Consider the following 23,854-nt stretch of genomic DNA (forward strand, 5'->3'; position numbering starts at 1 on the left):
CACATTTTGATCAATTAAAATTCTGTACTGCATCTGAAATAATAGAGTAATAGATTACGCATTAGTCATTTTTAAAGGACAATTAGCCAAATACATAATTTACGCAAAGGAAGCAAGGACTAATGATGCATTAAAATTAACTGTTCATAAAAAAAAAAATCAAAAACTTGCAAAGCCAGCATGTTAAAAGGCAGAATGCTAAAAGGGGGATAGTATAATGAGTAACATTAATGTGATTATTTCAGTGCCCAAATGTTTAACCGATTATATCTAGAAAGCCTCTTATTTTCATGAGATGAAGCTTAAACTGAATGTTTGTTCTCATGATACTTCCTCCGTTTAAGAAGTTAGAGATTCGGTCATGATTTTTATTATGTACTTTTTTATTTCTAAATTACAAAGTTTACATAGCAAATAATTAACTCTTCCATTTAAAATGTTATTCCTGATTCAACAAATGTATTTTTTTTTAACTTGGTGTGTAGGCAGCCATCTGTGATTCTGAGCTTTCAGAAAGAGCCAGCGCTGCACATTAGAACTGCTTTCTGATAACCTATTGTTTCTCCTACTCCCATGTAACTGGAGGAGTCCCAAGCCGGACTTGGATTTCTTACTATTGAGTGCTATTCTGATAGATATAATTTTTAGTATTCTTGCTATCTTGGTACCTTCCCATTGTTCTGCTGGTTGCTGGGGGGGAAAGGGAGTGAGTGATATCACTCCAACTTGTAGCACAGCAGTAAAGTGTGACTAAAGTTTATTAGAGCACAAGTCACATGGCCGTGACTTGTGCCACATAAACAGGAAAGTTACAAATTTTTCGCAGCACGTGCGGTTCTTTTTATGCCTTCTATGCCTTAGTCTGCATATGCAAATTAGGATTTAGTTCAGTATTTGCCCAAATCTTTTATGAATGATTTGGGGTTTGACAGAATCCCAAAATAGTTGATTCTGTGCATCACTACTGGAGAAGCACTATTAACTGATGCATTTGGAAAAAACATGTTTCCCATGACAGTATTTTTTTAAAGTCACACAGCAGTACCATCTTGCTGTTTTGCTTGGCCTGCCAGTTGTCAGAACAATTAATTTATTTTGAAAAGAGTCTGAGCTAAAGACCTAAGCAAAGAAGCATTAGGAGGTATAGTTCCCTTGGAAAAGGATTAAGGCATCTAGTAAATTGACACATACAGTAATGCACATGCTTTCAGAAAAAAAAAGATCAGGAAGACTTAGGAACCGCCACAAGGATATTTTAAAGAATAAGTAAACCTTTTTTTTTCTCATAAAAACAAAAAATAAAAATGCACAGACTGGCTCCTGCTGCCTCCAGGCATGCTCAGAAGGCTCTCCACTCCAACAACCTTGTTGAATTGAAGAGAGAACTGAACAGGAAGTGGGGGCGGGGCTTAACTCTGCACAAGGAAGCAAAGAAAAAGAATACCTTCTGACTGAGGAACCAGGTCAGAGAGAATGCTGGGACAAATGTAGGTAATTCTGGAGGCTGTTTAGAGTAATTTTACTCATTAAAAAAAAAAAAAAAAAAAGGCTTACTTATTCTTTAAGAAGCGATCAATCTTTATTCATGAATCCATTGAAACAGAGGGTGGCCCTTTATGTTAATGGTTTATTTAGATGAACCAGTGTTTTACTGATAGTTAATGATAGTTTTATATTAAGGACACCTAATTGTACACACTACTATTAAAATGGTTTATTTAGATTAAACAGTGTTTTACATTTTTGTATAGAGACATGCAATGTTCAATGGTACACTTTCCCTTTAATACCTATTACTGCCTTAATGTCTAATGTATGCAAGGTAATCTGGAACAAACCTGATAAAATGGACAAATAACTGAAACTACCCCTGCCACCTCCTATTGACTAATGAAGGCTGATTAATGAAGGCTGACTAATGAAGGCACTATTACTGAATGTTCTTGGACTGAAAAGTGCATTTTAAAATAAATTCTAACTTCTGTCTCAATGGTAATCAAAGGTGGTCTAAAATACCTTGCATACAAATTAGGCAATATGCGTACCTACAATTTATTGTACACAGGCCGATCGCCCCACTGACATATTTCAGGTGGTAGAGTAGTCCATAAAGCCATCTGCCTCTTCACATTCACTGGAATGGGAAGCTCACAACAATGCTAATACTGGCAATTTTCAAGCCAAAGGCTCTTGATCTGCATCTTCAGTGAATGGAAGTTGATAGGGAGGTGGTTTTAGGCCCTTCTCCACTAGCTGAAATACTCTGGTAGAGAAAACCACGAGCCGTCAATTTCAACTCCATAGTTAGTTGTGAAACCAAAAAACACTATCTGCACTCACAAAAAGAAAGTGATAATTTCATAGCAAATGATAACCATACTTACTTGCTGCTCTGCAGTCATACCATCCAGTACCATTTTCTCTACTTAATTTAAGATGGGATCGTAGGCTTTGACAAGCAGCAGGTACAGTTTGAAAGAAGACAACAGGGAGCTTACGAACTGCACACCACTCAGACTTTGTAAGTTCAGATGTTTTTAGAACTAGTTCTTGAGAGCCACCATTTTCAGGAAGAACTGCAAACAGAAAGTTTAAAACATAAATGTGCCTTAGATTAAAAATACACACACATTTGCAATGGTGGCTAAAGCAGCATAGGTTCTTACTTGCACACCCTGAACCCCCTCCCCCCTTTTTTCCCCATTCCATTCACATTTAAATTTCGAAATACTCCTAACTCTGTACCTTCTGAAATATAAAGTTATTTCTAAAGATACAAAGTTTCCAAAAGGAAGGAATCATTTTTCCCAAGGAAGCATTTCATAGAGGCTGCAGATTATGTTTGTGCGTTCCTCTGCATCGACTAGCAGTTAGGCAAGAGGAAAAGGTTTATCTCGATAGATGTGTGTCTGTTTTTAAACTAAATTACTATATTGCTTTGCAGTTTAATCATTGCACCATAATCCATATCAGCGAAATGTAAGAAAGTGCCACCTTGTGGCAAACACTGTACATAAAGTTGACTACATGTAACAGTAAACTCGAGAGTTCTTCAATGATTTTTATTGTCAACTTAAGGCATGGAAATCCAAAATATGGAAAGACCCCTTATCAGGAAAACCCCAAGTCCCAAGCATTTTGGATAACAGGTCCCATACCTGTACTGTCAAGCATTTTTTACTTTAATGCCAGAGAACATAATATAAAAGCATAAATATTTATAAAGCTGCATCATTATCTTTAGTATAAACTGGGAAGAAATTTGTGTAAAAGTTGCATTAAACTTTTCCCACAATATTTTACACCATTTTGCTGAAATGAAGGCAAACTTTACCACCAAATTTTGCTGGACAACACCAGATACAGAATAGTGTAAAAAAAATCTGGCATACAATAAATTGCACACCTATAAAATTTTTTAAAAAAAAGCACATACCTTCCCATTTTATCGCTATAAAGTCCATAGATAACTGTAAAGAGAAAAAAAAGCACTTATGTATATAGCTGATCTTATCTAACAAACACACTTTGCAACAAAATATAAGCATCCAGTACAGAAGCAAATATCAGGTACAGCCTCTGCATCCAGCTTCCTAGTGGGATACAGATTAAAGGACAAGGAAAGTCTAATAAAGAGTTAATCTCCTTTCACAGGCATACCTCCAGTGGTGTAATTGTACCTTTAAATTCCCTCTATTTCAAGCCCTTTTTCAGATCATAAGCCTCATTACTAATAGGCTAATAGAAATACTCATAATCCACCACATCTTCATGAATACCAAGACCTGGGAGCATGTGCAGAAGACAATGCATGTGCATTCAAAAGCATTTGTAAGCACTCTCATAATCAATTTTATTTACTTGTGTGAGAGCACACAAGATTCTGTAACATGCTTGGGTCAGGGGGCAGTTTAATACTGGCACATGTGCATAGTGTTCCACTTAGCCCTCACTTGCAGTAAAATATGAATATGTACTGGAAGCTGCGTTACTTCTCAGAGAGGCTCCAAGAAGGTGCTAGATGAAACACCCCACCCGGTGGCAGTACGTTTACCTAGATCAGCGTTTTTCAACCGCTGTTCCGCGGCAGAGATGTTGCCTGGTGTGCCGTAGGCAGGGCCGCAATTTTTACTTTCAAAGGGGGCCCGGCGATGCTACAGTTTTTCTTAGTAGCTCGGGCCCCCTTTAATAAAATCCGGGCCCTGTCATTGGTTGCGCCCCGTGTGTACGGGTGACGTCAGTACGCACAGGGCGCAACGTTATAAAAGGGCCTGTGTGCGGTCGCGTGTAGGCAGAAGTGCAGAGGCGGCGCGCGTGAGGGTAAGATGCTGCTGAAGCCGCCGAAGAGCAGAAGTAAAATGCTGCTGGGCACCAATGTATTAGGGGGGGGCCACGGGGCACACTGACTTATGGGGGCACTGCTGCTGGGCACCAATGTACTAGGGGGGCTGGCTCTTGGCACCAATGTACTGGGGGGCACTGCTGCTGGGCACCAATGTACTAGGGGGGCACTGCTCTTGGCACCAATGTACTAGGGGGGCACTGCTCTTGGCACCAATGTACTAGGGGGGCACTGCTGCTGGGCACCAATGTACTAGGGGGGCACTGCTGCTGGGCACCAATGTACTAGGGGGGCACTGCTCTTGGCACCAATGTACTAGGGGGGCACTGCTGCTGGGCACCAGTGTACTAGGGGGGCACTGCTGCTGGGCACAGAGTTAAATTTTTTAACATTTTCTAATGGTGGTGTGCCTCGTGATTTTTTTCATGAAACAAGTGTGCCTTTGCCCAAAAAAGGTTGAAAAACACTGACCTAGATAAGCATATGTGCATCCTGCAACTGCAAAAAAAGTGAGTCAGCCCAACGTCACCAATCAAGAAAGCTCAGAAAATCTTGGGATACAGGTTAATCTAGAAAGGGCTTCTGTAATAGGGAATCTGCACAGTATCCCTCTTTTTACCATTTTTGTTATATTGTTATCAGTTTTGATAATGCTTTGGAGAGTTTATATAGTTAAAATTACAGAACTATAACATAATCAAGTGAAAGTAAAGTGAACTTAAAAAAAGTAAAAATGGTTAGTTTGCCCCATCTTCACTAACAGTTTTGCCATGTATATATGCAGCCCACCTTTATAATAGCTGTGGCCTTCACTAAGTTTAAACCACTCTGTTTGGCCATCAGTTGAGCTTGATAAGCCTGGTCTAAAGGAAAGAAACTTGAATAATTTCATATGCATGCTTATATAGTTCTCAGACTATTCCTTGTGCACTATCCCTTGGCATTTAATATTTTCTTAAATTAACATTTTATATCTACCGTGGTTTAGCTTTTTTTTTGTTTTATTATGTAAACAGCACAGCTATTAGTCTTAAAGGAAACCCAAGACTGCCAGGAGCAATGCCACTTTGTCACAACCAAGTTACATAGTTACATAGGGTTGAAAAAAAAAAAAAGACCATAGTCCATCAAGTTCAACCCATCCAAGTAAACCCAGCACACACATCCTATACACTTATATACATAAACTGGTGCCTTGATTGTTTTTATGGGAAAAAAGAACATCCCCCATCTGCCTATATTCTCCTCTAATGTACTTGTACAGAGTAACCATGTGCCCTCGCAAGCGCCTCTTTGCCAGAGAAAACAACCCCAACCTCGACAGTCTAACTAGCTTAAATCTTCCATCCCCTTTACCAGTTTAGTTGCAGTCTATGCACTCTCTCCAGCTCATTAATATCCTTCTTAAGGACTGGAGCCCAAAACTGCACCGCATACTCAAGGTGAGGCCTTACCAGGGACCTATAAAGAGGCAAAATTATGTTTTCATCCCTTGAGTCAATGCCCTTTTTTTTTTTTTTTTTTTTTTTTTTTTATAAAAGACAGCACTTTATTTGCTTTAGTAGCCACAGAATGACACTGCCTGGAATTAGACAACTTGTTATCTACAAAAACACCTAGATCCTTCTCCATTAAGGATACCACCAACAAACTACCATTCAGTAGATAGTTTGCGTTTATATTATTTCTACCAAAGTGCATAACTTTGCATTTGTCAACATTGAACCTCATTTTCCAGTTTGCTGCCCAGTTTTCCAATTTTGTCAAATCGCTCGGCAAAGTGGCAGCATCCTGCATGGAACTTATAGTTTTGCACAATTTAGTGTCATCAGGAAAAATAGAAACAGTACTGTCTATGCCCACCTCCAGGTCATTAATAAACAAGTTAAAAAGTAAAGGACCAAGGACTGACCCCTGCGGTACTCCACTAACATTGGTCCAATTAGAAAATGTCCCATTTACCACCACTCTTTGTAATCTATCCTTCAGCCAGTTCTCTATCCAATTACAAATATTATGTTCTAGGCCAATATTCCTCAATTTGATCATTAACCTTCTGTGAGGTACTGTATCAAAGGCTTTAGCAAAGTCCAAGTAGATGACATCAACTACCATTCCAGCATCAAGGTTCCTGCTCACCTCCTCATAAAAGGTGACTAAATTAGTCTGGAAAGATCTGTTACGCATAAAACCATGCTGGCACAAACTTATAATATTGTGAACTGCAATGTATTCAAGTACCCTATCCCTTATTACCCCTTCCAAAAGCTTTCCCACTCCTGATGTCAGACTAACAGGCATATAGTTTTCAGGCCAGTCTCTCAGCACCATGCCAGACCTCAACGAATCCTGAAAAATTATGTGAAGAGGCTTGGCAATCACAGCGCACAGCTCATTTAATACCCTGGGTTGAATCCCATCCGGTCCTGGACCTTTGTTTACCTTTACATGTTCAAGTCTCTCTTGAATTTCCTCCTGAGTGACCCATGCGTCAGTAGCTAAATTACTAGAACTGGGCATATTATAAGGGAAGCCTTCATTAGCTGGTTCCTCAGATGTATCGACAGATGAAAAATAAGAGTTCAAAATTTCTGCTTTTTCCCCGTTTTCATCAACCAGCTTACCCCTTCGTGATAATAAGGTTCCCACCCCTTCTTGCTTCATTTTTTTACTATTCACATAATTAAAAAATAATTTTGGATTCTTTTTACTCCTAGCTGCAATATCCCTTTCCATCTCTATTTTAGCTTGCCTGATAGCTTTTTTGCATGCTTTATTTGGTTCCTTGTACCTAATGAAAGTTTCTGCTGTCCCAGCTAACTTGGATGCTTTAAAAGCACGTTTTCTTACCAACCTCGACACTAACACTTTTATTCAGCCATAAAGGTTTTGCTTTGTGACGTCTCTCCTTGCTTACAAGGGGAATATACTGTTGTGTATAGCTGCAAAGCAATGTTTTAAAGATGTTCCATTTTCCTTCTGTGTCTAACCCTATGAAAAGCCTTTCCCAGTTGACACATTGCAGAGATGCCCTTATACTGGAAAAGTCTTCATGTGTTTTAGTTACTCCCTTATAGAGCTGTCTCTGCAGCATTATCTCAAAGTAGACTACGACCAAGTTGACACAAGCCTTTACATATTCCCGTTAGCATTCCTCTTTTGCAAATATCAGTAGCTGAAACAGGTAGCAAAGGTAGGGGTGTATTACATAACTCTTGTGCCTGCCTGCCTGCCCCTAGTTCCAGTGCTTCTGTACCTCTTGCAGTCAGGAGGCCACTGATCATGGAAAGGTGGGGTGCAGGAGTCACCAAGTAAGAGATGTGTGAGAGGGCCGGTGATTGCCTTGAGTGTCCATAGCATTTGCCCAGCAATGACTACCCAACCAAGGTAGATTATTACAAAACTTATTGGGAGGTGGGGTTCACTAGCTGGAATGCAGGGCGAGTTGTGGTGGGGCTGGAAGATAGGGACAGGAATTGCTGTGTATTGTGGATCAAAACAAACAAAAAACACTAGAATTGATGCCACAAGGAATAACATTTCTGAAACAATGGAATTAGAGCATATAAATACAGCTGTGACAAAAAATACACTCACCACAACGTGCTCTATTGCTTCTCTATAAAATGACCCTATCCGTACACTTCGGCAGTTCAGGATAAGACTTTCACAGTTTGGATAGGGTTCTAGTGCAGGATCAGGTGGTGTCTCCAGAGTCAAAACTTTGCGTCTTTTAACAGGCGTACTGGTGACTGCATTACCAAACTGTTGATGAAATTTGAGAAAATGTATTATCTGTTGCTTGACAATAAACAACCTCTGTTACTTATGTATACTTATAAAATGAGAATATCTCAGATTAAATCATAACCAACTGTTACATGGAGATGTAGGAATGTTGCAACACAGGCCATGCATGATATTTTATACAGATCATCTACTTTAAAGTTCTGTCTGCAGATGAGTTACAGTAACACTTATTTTATGCTCAATGATGGGGCAACATGCACTTAACAAGCTCTTATAAGGGTGCTCTCCTCCTAGCTGTACTCTCTCAAAACCAGAAGTTAGTTGCTCCGGCATTACAGAGGATTTTCATCCTGCCTTGTATTATTCCTCTGCGCAATATATTTCTGTAAGAGCTGCGAGCAGTGAACCCAGCACCTAAGTGAGCCATAAATCTTCCTAGGACCACAAAATTTTTTTATTTCTTAGAGAAATAAATGACACTGAGGAAATTATACTGCCCTCACACACCCTCTTCCCAAACCGAAAAGCAGAGAGGCAAACAAAGCAAAGCAAGCTGAAAAAAAACCTCTTAAACCAGAGCAACTATTTTCCAATTTTAACAAGAAAGTGTGGCTCAGAGGAGACTGAAGCACGAACGTAAGAGCTTGTTTAAGGAGAAAGAAAGGTAAAGTCACTTGGGGGTGCCAAAATATTAGGCACCCCCAAGTGACTTTAATCGCTTACCCCGTACCCCGGGCTGGTGCCCCTGTACAGAGAAAACAGCACCAGCCCGGGGTAGCAGCGATCGCTTCCTCCTTCCAGGTTCCCTGCGAGCACATGTGCAGTAGAGTGAAAAGCCGAACTTTTAACAGAAAAGTCGGCTTTTAACTGTACTGCGCATGCGCCGACCGCTGGCATTTTCAGAAAGGAAGCAGGAAGGAGGAAGCGCTGCGCTCCAGGTACCCCGGGCTGGTGCTGTTCTCTGCTTACAGGGGCACCAGCCCGGGGTAAGGGGTACGCGATTAAAGTCACTTTAATCATTTAAACATTATTTTATAATAATTTGTTTTTTGCATATAGTGTCTTTTTTCTTAACTTTGGGGCTGGGCAAATATAACTGCTTGGATCCTCTAACTTTTGCAAGTAAAAGTATGGTGAGGATTCATAGTTAAGAAACATGGCATTATAGTGAGCTAATTTTCCACTGAACCCTCATGCTTGTAGGATTCTTGGTATAGCATAAGACGAGGAATGCATAATCCTAGAGTAGTACAACTCCCTGTATAAATAACCCTTTTATATGTAAATATTTATATAAAAAAAAAAACTGCATTTTAAATAGGGTGATGAGATGACATGCTCTTAAAGGAGAAGGAAAGGCAAAGTCACTTGGGGGTGCCTAACATTTTGGTGTATGCAATATTGGGTGGTATTCTATGGTTTTGGTAGACGGACTCATGTAAAGTCACACTTTAGTGTCTATACCTGATCTTTCATTTTTGCTTTTCGGGGTAATGCAGTGGTATTTGCAGCATCAGTGTTGCTATTACAAAACTTTTGCTCCAAAATAAAACTATTTTCCTTCAAGGCAGCTTCTACTTTTCCTGAAGAGGGAGCAGGTGAAGAGCATGCAGAATCAGCAGGCCGAGGCGATATGCTTTCTATTCGGTTTGTGCTTCCAGTGCTAGCATTGTCCTCATCATCACTAGACAGTACAACTACAATGGAAACAAAACAGTAAAGTTACAAGCGTCACACACACACACAACAACATGCAACATATTATTAGAACTTAAATAAAATTGACTAATCAGTTTAAACCGCATACATAATTATAGGTTATCCTGTTACTGCACATACATGGCATAGGGCTACATGTCTACATGATACTAAAAAAATTATAGGCTGGTAAACAAAGGGGGCATTATCTTAATAGTTAGTCTATTCATGTTCACTTGAAAAATTAAATAGGGCCTGTCACATAACTTGTGCATAAAAAAAGTACAGTACCTACCATCTTCTACATATGCAAAAGCTATGGCATACAGTAGAAACTTGGATTTTCAGGGTTTCCTACTGGCTGAACCTCTACGGAATAAGCAAGAATTCCCAAGAATAAACTAGGTTGTTATCTTACTAAGTGGATGCAATTGGGGATAAACTGTCTCAGAGTTAATGACAACATGGGCGAGTTTCATAATAAACGTAATAATTTTAAAAGCCTTTATTAAAAGGGCTTTTGACATAAACACCAATGACTTCTCAGGATGCCACTGGCCTTTCCTTAAAGCTACAGTATCCCTATACAGTGAAATATTATATTACCTTTTAAGCATTTGTAACAGTTGGAAACTTGACGGTATACCACCCTTGAAAGAGAACCCTAGTTCAAATACTAAAATAGTAGAATATTACACCTGTTTAGCCAAACGTTGTCTGCATGCCCATGTGTGTAATTATATGTGAGTTAGAATGCAAGCACAGGAAAAGGCTTATGGAACAGTGCGGGGGGAAAAAAAAAGCAAATAGATCAGGCTGTCACATCCCATTTTCTAGAGTTGGACATGGGGTATAACAGCTTAGAGTATAGTTTATGGATGAGGTACCTAAACAATGACAAACAAGTTAGAGATTTATAGGGAGGTCATTTACCAAGACCAGGAACAGATATGCAAAAGCAATAAGGGCCCAAATGCGCACTCCTTAATGTTCATACGCAAAGAATTTATGCTCTGGGTCTCTGCACCTTATGGTAGATCCATAAGATCTGGAGCGCAAACTACCTCACTCATGTGGATTGCCGCAGGTCTCTGTGCTCTGAAATGAAGCACAAAAACCTACGCCAATTCAACCAAGGGAGAAAGGCAGAGTAAAATGTGCAGAAAAATTATGCCTTGTCCTGATTTTTGCACTTTGCACCCTGTCTGTTGATAATTGAGGCCTAAACAGTTGTTAAAAAACAAGTGGATAGGGCCATTGGAAATGCTAATACCCCATGGAACTGATAAAGAATATTATCTGCATGCTACTTTCCTGTGAAACTGCGTTTAATTATGATTTTATATATATATTGTATTCATTTGAATGCACTATATTTTGTCATGTGATTAATTATACACTCAGATAAGTATTGAATTAAGAGTATTTTAGTTAGTTTAAGCATGATTAGTATCTTTTTTTTAAAATAAAAAGAAATCTCTCTATGCTGAAGGTTCAATTTTGAACAAACTTCTCAGTCCACACAGAACAGCAAACAAGGGGACATTCATCCTTTCTGTCCAGAAGAAAAAGATCCATGCATGAACTTCATTAAACCCATTTAAGGGAGCTAACTGCAGCCAGCTACTTATCAAGGCTACATAATGCCACAAAATACCCTGTTATAGACAATACTGAGAATGGTCTCTACTAAAACACATAAAGACAAATTTCATTATTGTCTATTTTGTAGCTGCGACAAGTAGCTGGCTATGTCCTAAGAGGGAAATTAGCCGCCCGCTAATCTCGGCTGTCATGGGCAACATACCTCCCTGAAATGCCTTTCCACCGGCAACAAAGTGAATCTCTGGCTTTGGAAAATAAAGTGACGCCTATGCCTTTCCACTGGCGATTTATTTTGTTGACAGAAGAAAGGCATTTTAGGAAGATTAGTCGCCTACAGTAACAGAGATTTAGCGACGAGCAATCATATCCCTGCAGGACATCAGGCTTAGAAAGTAAGATGGTGGCCGTGTATTCAGTGCATAATTTGACACAATAGACCAATACGGGATCTATTTTTCAGAATGATTGCACCTGGTGTGGTTAAGTGGTCTTTCTGTTTACATTTAAAATGTAAAAAACCTGAGCTACAACCTAAAAAGGCATTCTTAAAGATCATATAACAGCGATATACCTAATTTATATTCATAAGCAAAGCCCAGACAAATTTAAACAAGTATGGTGATATTTGACGCATATCGGCATAAATGCATAATAAAAAGACTATGCAACAATCTTTCATGTACGGTAATATAATATGGTAAAAATAATAAAAACAATAGAATGAATAGAAAAAATAATAGAAATGTTGTACACAACATTTTGGGCTTTTGTACCAGCCCAAGGCAACCACAGGCCTTTAGCAGGGAAGATCGTGCTCTGCCGATTCCCTGCATGTGCTCTGTGCTGGTGTCAATTACTGAGCTTAGGGAACAATGTCAAATATACTGTATATATAGAATATAAATGTGGAACAGTGATCATAACATGGTCTCCTTTGAGATAATGCTGCAGAGACAGCTCTATAAGGGTGTAACTAAAACACAAAATTTTATACATGCAGACTTTGCCAGTATATAAGGGTATCTCTGCAATGTATCAATTGGGAAAGGCTTTTCACAGGGTTAAACAGAAGGAAAATGGAATATCTTTAAAACATTGCTTAGCAAGTATACAGGTCAGTATATTCCCTTTGTAAGTAAGGAGAGGCATCGCAAAGCAAAACCTTTATGGTTGAATAAAAGTGTTGAGGTTGGTAAAAAAAAACATGCTTTTAAAGCATTCAAGTTAGCTGGGACAGCTGAAACTTTCATCACGTACCAGGAAGCAAATAAAGCATGCAAAAAAGCTATCAGGCAAGCTAAAATAGAGATGGAAAGGGGTGTTGCAGCTAGGTTTCATGCATAACAGATCTTGCCAGACTAATTTAATTGCCTTTTATGAGGAGGTGAGCAGGAACCTCGATGCTGGAATGGCAGTGAATGTCATCTAATTAGACTTTGCTAAAGCATTTGATACAATACCTCAAAGAAAGCTAATGATAAAATTGAGGAGTATTGGGCAACTTCTGGGTTCAACCCTATGTAACTATGCAACATAAGGCTAATTAGTAAATACTACAGATTTTAAGTACATGGCAGCTCTAAAACTAGTGTAATTAGCATAAGAAATTAATAATATGCCCTGCAGCATCACTCTCTATGACAGAGAAACCTCATTTTCTGCTTGAAAACTTCCTATGACCCATAAGCTTAGCTTCTCAACACTTAACAGATTCTAGTATGGTGACCCCCTGTAACTTTAAAGTACTGGATCTTTACTACTATAAAGATACTAAACCTTTAGGTTGGTGCGATAAGTTTAGTATACAGGTATGGGACCTCTTATCCAGAATGCTCGGAACCTGGGGGTTTCCTTCTTTGTTATTAGGATTGAATAGTATGCATAAGATTTAGTCACACAAATGCAGGCAAGCAGCATATTGCCATTTGCAACACTTCTCTGTTAAAAATTAGTATTTGTTTCTTAACCAATCCCTGTTTATGAGCCACCACCGTGATCACCTAACTGTAGCTGGGAAGGGTAGGAGCTACAACAAGGAACTTGCCACTGCTCCTGTATCCCTGTATAAACTATAGCAAGGGGTCCTCTGCACTCACGCATTCTGAAAAGATCTCCTATAACCCCAGTCAGGTAATGAACATCTTTGATCCGGTTATAGGAGATATCCCTGATCCATTCTTAGGGTCCAAAAACAGAGCAATGCTTTTTCAGGACTGCCCGAGCAAGGAATAACAAAGTGACTAAAAATCTTTAACAAAAAAATAAGGTAACAGATCAACAGAAACAGCAATAACTTTATCCTTCCTCGAGAGGTTTTGTCCCAAAGGACTATCACTTAGATACACAAATAAATAAATTACGAATCAATGCTTTTGGGAATAAGGTAAGTTAAATGTGTCATGCAGAAGTAATCATGTCTCTATGCTACATCTTTTTTAAAAACACTGACAACAATACAACAAAATGCAACAAAATTTGTTATTCCAATATTTTATATTACCTGAAGTATTTATTTACAAGTTAGGGAATAAAATCAGTTTGGCAGTTATTATAGCATTTGTACTTAATTTGCAACAAAACCAAATAATTGTGATGTTTATTTTCACACATTATACATTATTTTCACCAATTTTCATTGAAATAAAAAGGAAAACATATTTTCAACATCAAAAAAGGGTAGGATATAATGTGGAATAGAAGTTTTTAAGTTATACCTTGATCACTGCTTACCCTACAGATAAATTGTATTGTCAGCAGCTCCATGCTGTGAGTGCTGTTTTGAAGATTCAGCAAATTTATATTTATCTTTAGAAAAAAAAAGCAATCAAACTGGATTATGTTGCCACAAATGACTAAATCGTCAATGGATGACAAAGACATTTAAGTGGAAGACTTATATTATTTATATAACTATAACTATTATATAACTATATTAATAAGTAAAAATAATACTTACTTGGGTCATTAGGTTCTGACGGTCCTGTACTTCTTAGTCTCATGTTTTTTGTAGCTTTACTAATATTTCCTTCATTAGCAAGTCCAAATTTCCCATTTGCAGGACACTGCTGAAATCTAGGGGATTCGTGTTCCAAAAAAGTGTCACTGGGTGTCTGTTGGTTACATGACGATCTATAGAAGGTTTTAACTTTAAATCCTAGGTTGGCAGTTCTTCCATCAATTTGATGAATAGAAGGCCGAGATAAGGGAGAGAGTTCATTTAGTGCAATGGGCTGCTTGCAAAGTCTTTGAGAACCTCCAATACTTTGGCATTTAGTCTTTTTGTTTTCTTTTACACACAAAGCACAAAATTGCAGATCCTCAGTTTGTCTCATGAGCTATAGAAGTAAAAATGACATTTAAATGCATTATATAGTGCAAGTTTTTTTTCTATAACAAATGGCTATTTTCTTAAATAATAATAGATCTTATGAAAACAAAGATGTTTAAAAGGAACCTATACACATGAGCAACTAAAAAAAATATATTGCATAAAGCAGCTTATACAGAAGACCCTACTTTATCAAGGGCAAATGTATTTACCAAATATACTCCAATTAATAGGTCCCTTTTTAGGATATAAATTGTATGTTGGTGAAGTAATTATTCTGGGGGTATAGTTTTTCTTTAAGAAGTGTGTTGATAGTTAAGACTGCTATATGAAAAAAATAAACACACTGAGTGGTATTTTAGTTCTTTGCTTTGGTTTTATATTTTTAGGTGTGTAGATTTGTATTTTTTTTTTTTTTTTTTAAGCTGCTCTGATTGCTAGGAAAGTTGACTAAAATCTAGACTCAGTCAGCTCTGTGACTCCAGGGTAACTAAAAAACATAAAAATCAATATGATCATCAGACACTGACAGTGAGTTTTTAAACATTTTACCTTACTTGAAAATACTCCATTCTATTTCCCTATGAAAATGAGACTTAATGGATGATTTGTATTCTATTGTCACTTATGAGAAGAGTAAGAAAACAAAACCATAGGCCACAATCTTGTGAGTGTTGTACTCATTTAGATACTCAGTTCCTAGTTTTTTAGTATATGGACCACTAACAAAGTCAGAATATTTAAAAAAACAAAAATGGGTTGTTCCAGGTGCCACATTTTTAAGCAGCTCAAGGACACTGAGCAAAGGTGCAATAATCAGCCCCATATTTAAATTGCCTCATGATTAAAGTGTTTGTGCCATGGCATGACTAAAAGTTTCCTGGAAAAACATTTGGGGTGTTTTTTTTCATATGACATAAACCAGTCCTTTTTTACTTGAATTTCCTAAACCTGACTGTTTTGCCAACCTGACTGTCCCTTCTCAGCCTGTCCGTTATAGCTTCTAATGCTAACAAATATGGCAGCTCCCTTATAGAGGAACACGGGGGAACTGATACATATGGTAAAAAGCATCAGGAAATATTTTTATGCCAAGATTATAAAGCCTATGCAAAGACAATGTTATAAAATATTTAAAAACAGTTTAATTTCAGTATCAATAAGTAAGTTATCTCTAACTTTGTTAAGGACTAAGGAAGCTTTGGACTTTTGCTGACCCTCAAAAGGGTCTTGAACCAAAAATGTAGCACTTCTGAATGGTAAAGGCAGGACTAATGAGCTAATGGGTTATCATAAATAATTGACAAAATTCAATACTACATGTAGCAGGGCTTACATGGATAGCATTCCCTCTCAAATTTAATGAATAAGGGTTGTGCCGAACATACTTTTTGCATAGAGTTTTAATCACGCACAACAAATTCACAACACTCTATTAACAACAAAATAGTCATGACAAGGAATGAAAGAAGAGCCAAATATGGAGTAGCTTCAAGTTCCCTATTTGCCCTGTTTAGCTCAAGAAAAGCAAAAAAAAAAAACCTGATGTTTTTTTAAAAAACAATAGGCAAAGTGTTCAACACAAGCCCTATTCACTGAACTCATGTTGAACTAAGGAGACATCAGATGTTTAAAGGGGTGGTCTCTTTATTGTAGAATGTTCCAAGCTAATTTTTTTTATATATAGTTTTTGAATATTTGCCTTTCTCTTCTGATTCTTTCCAGCTTTCAAATGGGGTCACTGACCCCGGCACCTAATAAAAGTAAGCTCTATTTAGGCCCTGTTCTATTCACATTCCACACTCCCATTCAAACAACCCCTTTTATTTCCTGTTGATTTTTTCTCCATGTTTTTGTTTTGCAACAAATTCTAACGGCTATCTGGTTGCTTATAACCACGCAACAGTTCTGAGGTTAGAGGGCATGACAAAAAACAAGCAGTAATTAAATATAAGAATAGGAATACTGAACACAAAGCAAAACGGTTTGTCTGTTGGGGTCAGTGAGCCAAATATGACAAATTGCATTTTCAACTGAAAGCTGAAAAAGAGTATGCTATTAATTTAAAAAAAATATGCAAAACAAAGAATGAAGACCAACTGCAAAGTGCAAAGTTATAATAGGTCCACCTATGATGCTAAAAGTCAACAATAAAGATCTTCTTTAAAATCACTACTGTTCAGAGTGAACCTTTTTCTTCTTTTCTTACTGGAATTGTTTTGCCCAAAAGGAACCCATTTTTCAAGCTACAAATAGCAGCTATTAAGCACAAGTGCTGGCAGTCAAATGATTTAGACTTTTAATTCTATACAGACCTCTTGGTGGGTTAAACACATTTGTGGAGTGTGAGACAAAGAGATATCGGACTCTTGTATACTACTACGTCGTCTCTGTTGAACCTTTCTCTTTATCTTCTCTGGTTCAGATGATTCAAAGTCAGGTTCTTCTTTTCTTTCCTGCATGTTTTCTTAAAAGGAAAAAAACTATTACATGCAATTAAAAACTATTATAACAATTTAAGTGTTTCTGTGCTAAAAACATTACTAAATATCTGGAACAGTATAAAGCTTGCAGGTATTGAACACTTCAGTGATGTATGTTCTCTGAGTTTAAGTTTAAAGGAAGGCTAGCCAAAGTCCTTCAGCTTCAAATTGGAGGCTGAGATTCCAAAGAGGCCCTGGCATTTCAGGTAGACAGAGGGCAAAAGAACCCCCACAGGCCCAGTAAGTAATAAATGTCTATTGCATCTTAATCTACAGATTGCCAGTCCGGGCCAACATCGCAATAGGAAACTATAGTCACTGGTGTTTAATGTGTCAAGAAGAACAAAACAACATTTCGGGGTTTTGTCCCTTCGTCAACCTACCTGATCTTGGAGAAGTATGTACTCTTCCTGGATCAGATTCAACCTTTTGCACATGGGCTGGGTATTCCTTCCTTTACCAGAGGGAAGCAAAAATAATATAAAATAAAACCATGTAAGAAATGTTAAATAGCCAAGTGAAAAAAACATAAAAAAATAAAGCTAAGTTGCAAAACTGTGCCTGCTACAATAATCTAAAACATCATGCTTATCTTAATACAATCAGCTTACCTGTCCCTCTTTTCCAGACTGCATAAATGTGAAAAAGAAAAGAATGTCATAAATACAGACAGAGTTCAGAAACACTGTCATACATGTGTGGTCACTTATATGTAACCTTAAAAATACTTATATATTGTATAGCACACTATTAGTGGGCCTATTGGGATGTAGTTTAAAGGGGACCTGTCACGCTAAGAAATAATACCAAATGTTTTTCTATCATGTTAATTTAGGAAAATGAACCAGCAGGCAAGCACCATTGTGCGGACACTTTTATTAAAGCAAATTTTGAATAACCCCAAATCTTGTGTATGCACCAGAATGGGGGACCTAATGCCTATGCGGGGGGAGAGGGATTGTGAGGATTGTAGGGACATTTGGAAGTGCTGAATGGAAAGGAATTACTGCCTTATCTCTATGGCACAGAGGCAGAGCAGGCAATATATGAGTGACATCTCAGATTTTAAATACATTTATAAAAGGCATGGATGTTTTAATAAAAAACAAAACAATAAAAAAAGATTAGGTTTAATACTTAATTTGCAAAGGAAATTTAATATAAAGCCTTTTATGTGTGGCTGACAGATCCCCCTGAAAAAAAGCAATATGGTTCTTATTCACAAAGATGAAGCATTCTACAGATGAAAACCACTTTCCCAGCAAATATGAGCAGCCCTTGTTCAATGTACCGGATGTTTTTTCTAGCTTACCTAAGGTGTATGGCTGGTTACCTCAAGAACAGAAAATGTTACTAGATAATAAACCCAAAGAAAGGGTGTGATGTGTTTAATCTTATTTTCATATTTGTCTAATCTTATTTATTTATATTGGTTATAGTTCTAAATAAAATTTAACAAAAGAAAAGTTTTACTATAATACGAAGAAATGCAACAAATCTACAATATTAGCATTAGATTGAAAAGAGAATCCAATCCAAAACTACGTATTCAAACAATTTATGGAAAAAAATTGCATATGGACAAAAAATTGTCACCTTTAGTTGTCAATTCTCAGTATTGTCTATGGCAAGGTATTTTCTGGAGTTTAGCAGCCGTGAAAAAGTAGCTGCTACTAGTAGCCCAGTGTGTCTTCAACCTAAAAGTTTTAATTCTGTTCAGCCTGAAACTAGGATTCAGCCAAAGCCGAATCATTAAAAAAAAAAAAAAAATAATAATAAAAATACCCAAACAAATCTAGGATTACATGCACCTTAGTTCTTAGCATTTCTGAGGTAGGGGGGAGCAGCAGAGAGAAGGGAGCTGCGTGTCTCTGGCACAGGTAAAAGCTTTATCAGAAAGGTCTATGTAAATACAGCCATAAGCACTCACAGAAACGCAGCACTGAGTTCTCTGTCTTAAGAAACAGGATATGTTGTCTCTTTGTTTTCCTGTGCCAGAGACACGCAGCTCTCTCCTCTCTCCTGCTCCCCCTCCCTCAAAAATGCTAAGAACTCCCTCCCCCCCTTAGGAATTTGTGATCTGAGCCAATCAGCAGGAAGCTTCCTCATAGTCTTACTAACTGCCCATGTACAGGGGTCTTGGTGCAGAAGCGTGGCATTATGGGAATTTTCTTTACAGAGCTCAGCGTTTTTTTTCCTATGAGGCTTCTGATCATCTGAACGGGAGAAATATGGGCAGACTTAAGGGCACTATTGAGAGAACTGAAGGTATGATTGCAGCTTGAGATTAACTCTTTATTAGCCTTTCCTTCTCCTTGCTATAAAATTGTTTCAAGACTATAATTAAAAAAAAAAATAAAGTAGCTTTTTTGTTCACTTTTCCTAAGACTCTTCACACGCACACAGTGGATGCTGCAAAACATCTGGCGAAGAATCAGACAACCATAATATTAACTTTTAGATTTATTATATATTTGTAACAATGTTTATGATTTACCCTGATTTTCCCTGCTCAGTCTCTGACAGAAAGCAGATATTGCCTAGCTAGCAGATGGAGTTTATTGGATCAACTATCAGTACAGCGAGATGTCCAATGTTCTTAACAGTTGCATTTCTTATGTATGTTGCATGCCTATGTATAAATAATAAAGTTACTAATCGATAGCCAGGACTGGTGTGCTTTTTTCCCCAGACACTGTTTTTAACATTTCATTTTTTTAAGGACATTCTCTACTTACTGTAAATACAATAAATTGTACAGGTATGGGATCCATTATCTGAAAAATCCATTATTCAGAAAGCCCTGAATTACGGGAAGGCCATTTCCCATAGGCTCCATCATATAATTTGTATTTTTAAAAATGATTTCCTTTTTCTCTGTAATAATTAAACAGTGCCTTGCACTTGAACCCAACTAAGAGATGATTAATCCTTATTGGTAACAAAACAATCCAGTTGGGTTTATTTAATGTTTAAATGGAAAAAAAAGCAAAAAATGGAAAGAACCCTCAACCAGCAAACTCCAGGTCCGAGCATTCTGGATAACAGGTCCCATACTTGTACTACATAGCAGAGTAGGAAAAACAGCTGAAATCTACCTTTGTGCCGCAGTCTTGACAGTAGACCTTGGAATATTTGCATGATGGAAGATTCTGCCGTGTACCATTGTTCCACTAGAGACTGGTATATTTTGAGCATTTTCCCTGTAGGGGGAAAAAAAGTGTAAAGGACCTAACACACATTCACATGTTTTCATTCTAATTTACCGCACAAAGAAAACGCAAAGAACTTTCCTCTATCTTAATCTACAAGAAGCATATTTCAATAATATATAGGGAGATAGCCCCACATATGAACTCTTTGTTTATATTAAATTGCAGATTGCTCACAAAATTTACTTGGAGGAAGTGAATTTCCCAAATATTAACTTTGGACACTGACTTTATTTAAATATAAAGCCCTCTTCATAAAACTGCCCCACGTAGCCCCCCACTTGCAACCCTATTTGTCTTGTTAAAACAGGACTTTAACTTGAAATAAACATTCAGTATGATGAAGACAATGTCATTCTGAGAAATTTTGCTGTTGGACTTTACTGAAAACATTTTTATGTTTCAATCTGTTCAACCTGTAGTTTAAACTTTTAACAGGCTTCAACTTAGAAAGCAACAAGGTAGTGGTTTGAATGACCAATTAGGAAATGAAGATAAGAATGCCTCAGGACAGTAAATAGCATAATACAAATTACGCAAAACTAGTCTCATGACAAATCTGCTTTATTCGTGAGCACTTTGTCCAGATACAAAATGCTTGGATATATCTCTCCTATGTATATATGTCACAGATTATAAAATGAATACTGCCGGTTCTGTACAGCTACATAATGCTCAGATATGCCAGTGCATAAAAAGACAGAAGATATACTTCCCCTAAGCTCAACACAAGCAAACTGAAAAATAGTGCAGACTTTTGGCAACCTTCTGTAGCAGTGCACAACTTGTCATAACAGACATGTCATCTATTGGAAAATAATACTGTACCCAAGCTTTTTACTGGTTCCCAACATGTTTAATCCAATAGCATTGCCTTTCAAAGCTCTCAAGTGCAATGTTCTGCCTCTTCTTTCATATGTTCTAATAGTCTCTCCAAGAGCTCTGGCTGTTCCAGTTCTATGGTGTTTGGGCTAAAAAATAAAAGTAAAATAAAATATGAACATACAAGTAAATCTATATACAATAAAACTTACTAAAAAGTGAACTAGAAATTTGACACGTAAAGGAACACGAAAGCTTAACTAAAGAACTCGGGTAGAAATGTTGCACATTATGTTTTGGGGTTCTGTACCAGTCCAAGATAACCTTAGCCCTATAGCAGTGAAGCTCTGTGCCCCAAATATGCCCCCTGTCATGACTTGAGTTTATCAGAGCACAGCATCCTGGGAAATGAAGAATATAGCAAGCCCCATGTGAAATTTCAAAATTAAATATAAAAAAAATCTGTGTTTTTGAAAAATGGATTTTAATGCAGGATTCTGCTTAAAGTGATTACTAACACTAAAAAATTACTACTCAAAATATGAATGTACATAAAAAGTTGCCTATAGGTCATGTTGATGAGATTTGCTTTTGTAAATAATTGTTACTTGAAGTTCCTAAACCTGACTGTTTTGCCAACCTGACTGTCCCTTCTCAGCCTGTCAGTTATAGCTTCTAATGCTAACGGCCTACTGCTGGACAAATATGGCAGCCCCCTTATAGGAAAACATGGGGGATCAGACAGGTAATATAAAAGCATTGGGTAAATACTTTTATGGCAAAAATGAAGGTCATGCAAAGACAATATTATGATAGAAGTAAAAAATGTTTAATTTCTGGTGTCAGTATCTCTTTAAGAAGCTCTATTAACAGATTCATTTTGAAAGAAAACATGTTTTCCCATGACCGATTCACAATATACTGTATACAGAATATAAATATCAAAAATACAAGGCTGATTAGTAATTAATTTGGATTATAACTATATGGCAGCTCAGAAACCAGTGCAATTAGCATAAGAATGTAATACTTCATTCTGTAGTATCAGCTTATATGACAGGCCAACCATATTTTCTGCTCGATGATTTGCAACATTTATTATAGCGCGTAAGCCAACATCACTGGTGATGTTGCCTATAGCAACCAATGGGATCTTTGTTTTCTAACTTGTAGGTGACTGTTCAAATTTAATTGTTGATTGGTTAGTATGGGCAACATCACCGGTGATGTTGGCTTACAGACTATAATAAATATGCCCCTAATTAGCTTCCTAACAGCTGCTCAGAGCCCACAGAGCATGTAAGTGTTGCAACACTTCCAACAAAATCCAAAATGGGGAGCTCCTGTAACAGCTACAAAAGAGATGTTATTGTATATACAATATGAGTTTCCAACTTGAGATACCGCATGATGTATGGAAATGCTTCCTCTGAAACAGAAAAACAAATGCAACTCATTCCGCATGTGAAAATGTGGCAATAACAAAACTCTTGCTCTAATTCATAAACATAGAGCTTGTACCACATACCTTTTGTTCTGTAATTTGTAAGTCGACATCATCACTTTCATCTAAACTCAGCAGATTTGCTTCACTGCAGGAATGACATTAAGTTTTAATTAAAATAGCAGAAGGATTTAATAGTATTCAGTAAAGCTGGTCATACACTTAATGATTTACTTCCTTAAAGACAAATTTCAGTGTGAACAAAAAAAACCGTCTAGTGATCTTTCATCTGACATTGGTAAAAAATTGATTGGGTATGTTTGAGAATGTTCCTTGTTAACATTTAAATCTGTTCATTGTCCAATTGTTTGCAAGACCAAGCAGGAAGTTTCCCTAGCTTCAACTACAAGATATCTATTTAAATGGCCATTTTCGTTGATGGACAAATCATACTTTTTAACGATTGTGTCAGAATAAGCTTGGTCCTACGATAAGGAAAAGATCTTTTAAAAATCTTAACCTGTATGGCCAACTTAACACATACAAGGAAATTTACTGTGTACTTATATCTGTGACAAGTAAAAAAAATACAGATAAAGAGTATAAATGCAGATGAAGAATATTTACTATTAACTTTCTGTATGTTTAACTATGTATTGACCAGTAAAAGGTTTTCACTCCTGCCTATATTTTCTCAGAATTGTCAGTTCATCAATCTGTCTCTATATTAGGCAGGACATGGGGACAAAGAGCAAAAGAAAATGTAACAGCATTGGAGTTCAAATATCATAATCAAGAGCAGGCATTTTTTTTTTATATAAACTGGCATGTTTAAAGTGACAAGATATGCAAGGTTAAAAAACTGATGTGACAGCTGTTAATACACTTAATGGAGTTTCCCCTACAAAGCAACCTGCTAAGTTACAGAAATGCCGAAAAAAATAAGGTAATTGAAAAAAATGTACAAAAAGTAAAAAAAAAAAACAACAACATACTATAGGTATGGGACCCGTTCTCCAGAATGCTCGTGACCTGGGGTTTTTCTGGATCTTTCCGTAATTCGGATCTCCTACCGTAAATCTACTAAAATCATTGTTTAAACATATATTAAACCCAATAGGATAATTTTGGCTCCAATAAGTATAAATTATACCTTAGTTGGGATCAAGT

General features: G+C 37.2%; 1 protein-coding gene across 4 annotated transcripts in view; it reads right to left on the reverse strand.

Annotated features, from left to right (window-relative positions):
• senp6 (SUMO specific peptidase 6) overlaps positions 1-23,854 on the reverse strand; it is a 44,650-nt gene that overhangs the window by 14,906 nt on the left and 5,890 nt on the right. For 2 of the 4 annotated variants that reach the window (XM_031901493.1, XM_031901491.1), the window contains exons 3-13: positions 22,769-22,832; positions 21,247-21,389; positions 20,305-20,409; positions 17,818-17,835; positions 17,590-17,660; positions 17,039-17,190; positions 14,352-14,730; positions 9,557-9,789; positions 7,940-8,107; positions 3,437-3,470; positions 2,385-2,576 (exon numbers count right to left, since the gene is read on the reverse strand). In XM_031901493.1, the coding sequence (XP_031757353.1) occupies positions 2,385-2,576; positions 3,437-3,470; positions 7,940-8,107; positions 9,557-9,789; positions 14,352-14,730; positions 17,039-17,190; positions 17,590-17,660; positions 17,818-17,835; positions 20,305-20,409; positions 21,247-21,389; positions 22,769-22,832 (1,559 nt within the window). 4 annotated transcript variants of the gene reach the window in all.

Source organism: Xenopus tropicalis, chromosome 5 (genome assembly GCF_000004195.4).
Source record: "Xenopus tropicalis strain Nigerian chromosome 5, UCB_Xtro_10.0, whole genome shotgun sequence".
Lineage (NCBI taxonomy): Eukaryota > Metazoa > Chordata > Amphibia > Anura > Pipidae > Xenopus > Xenopus tropicalis.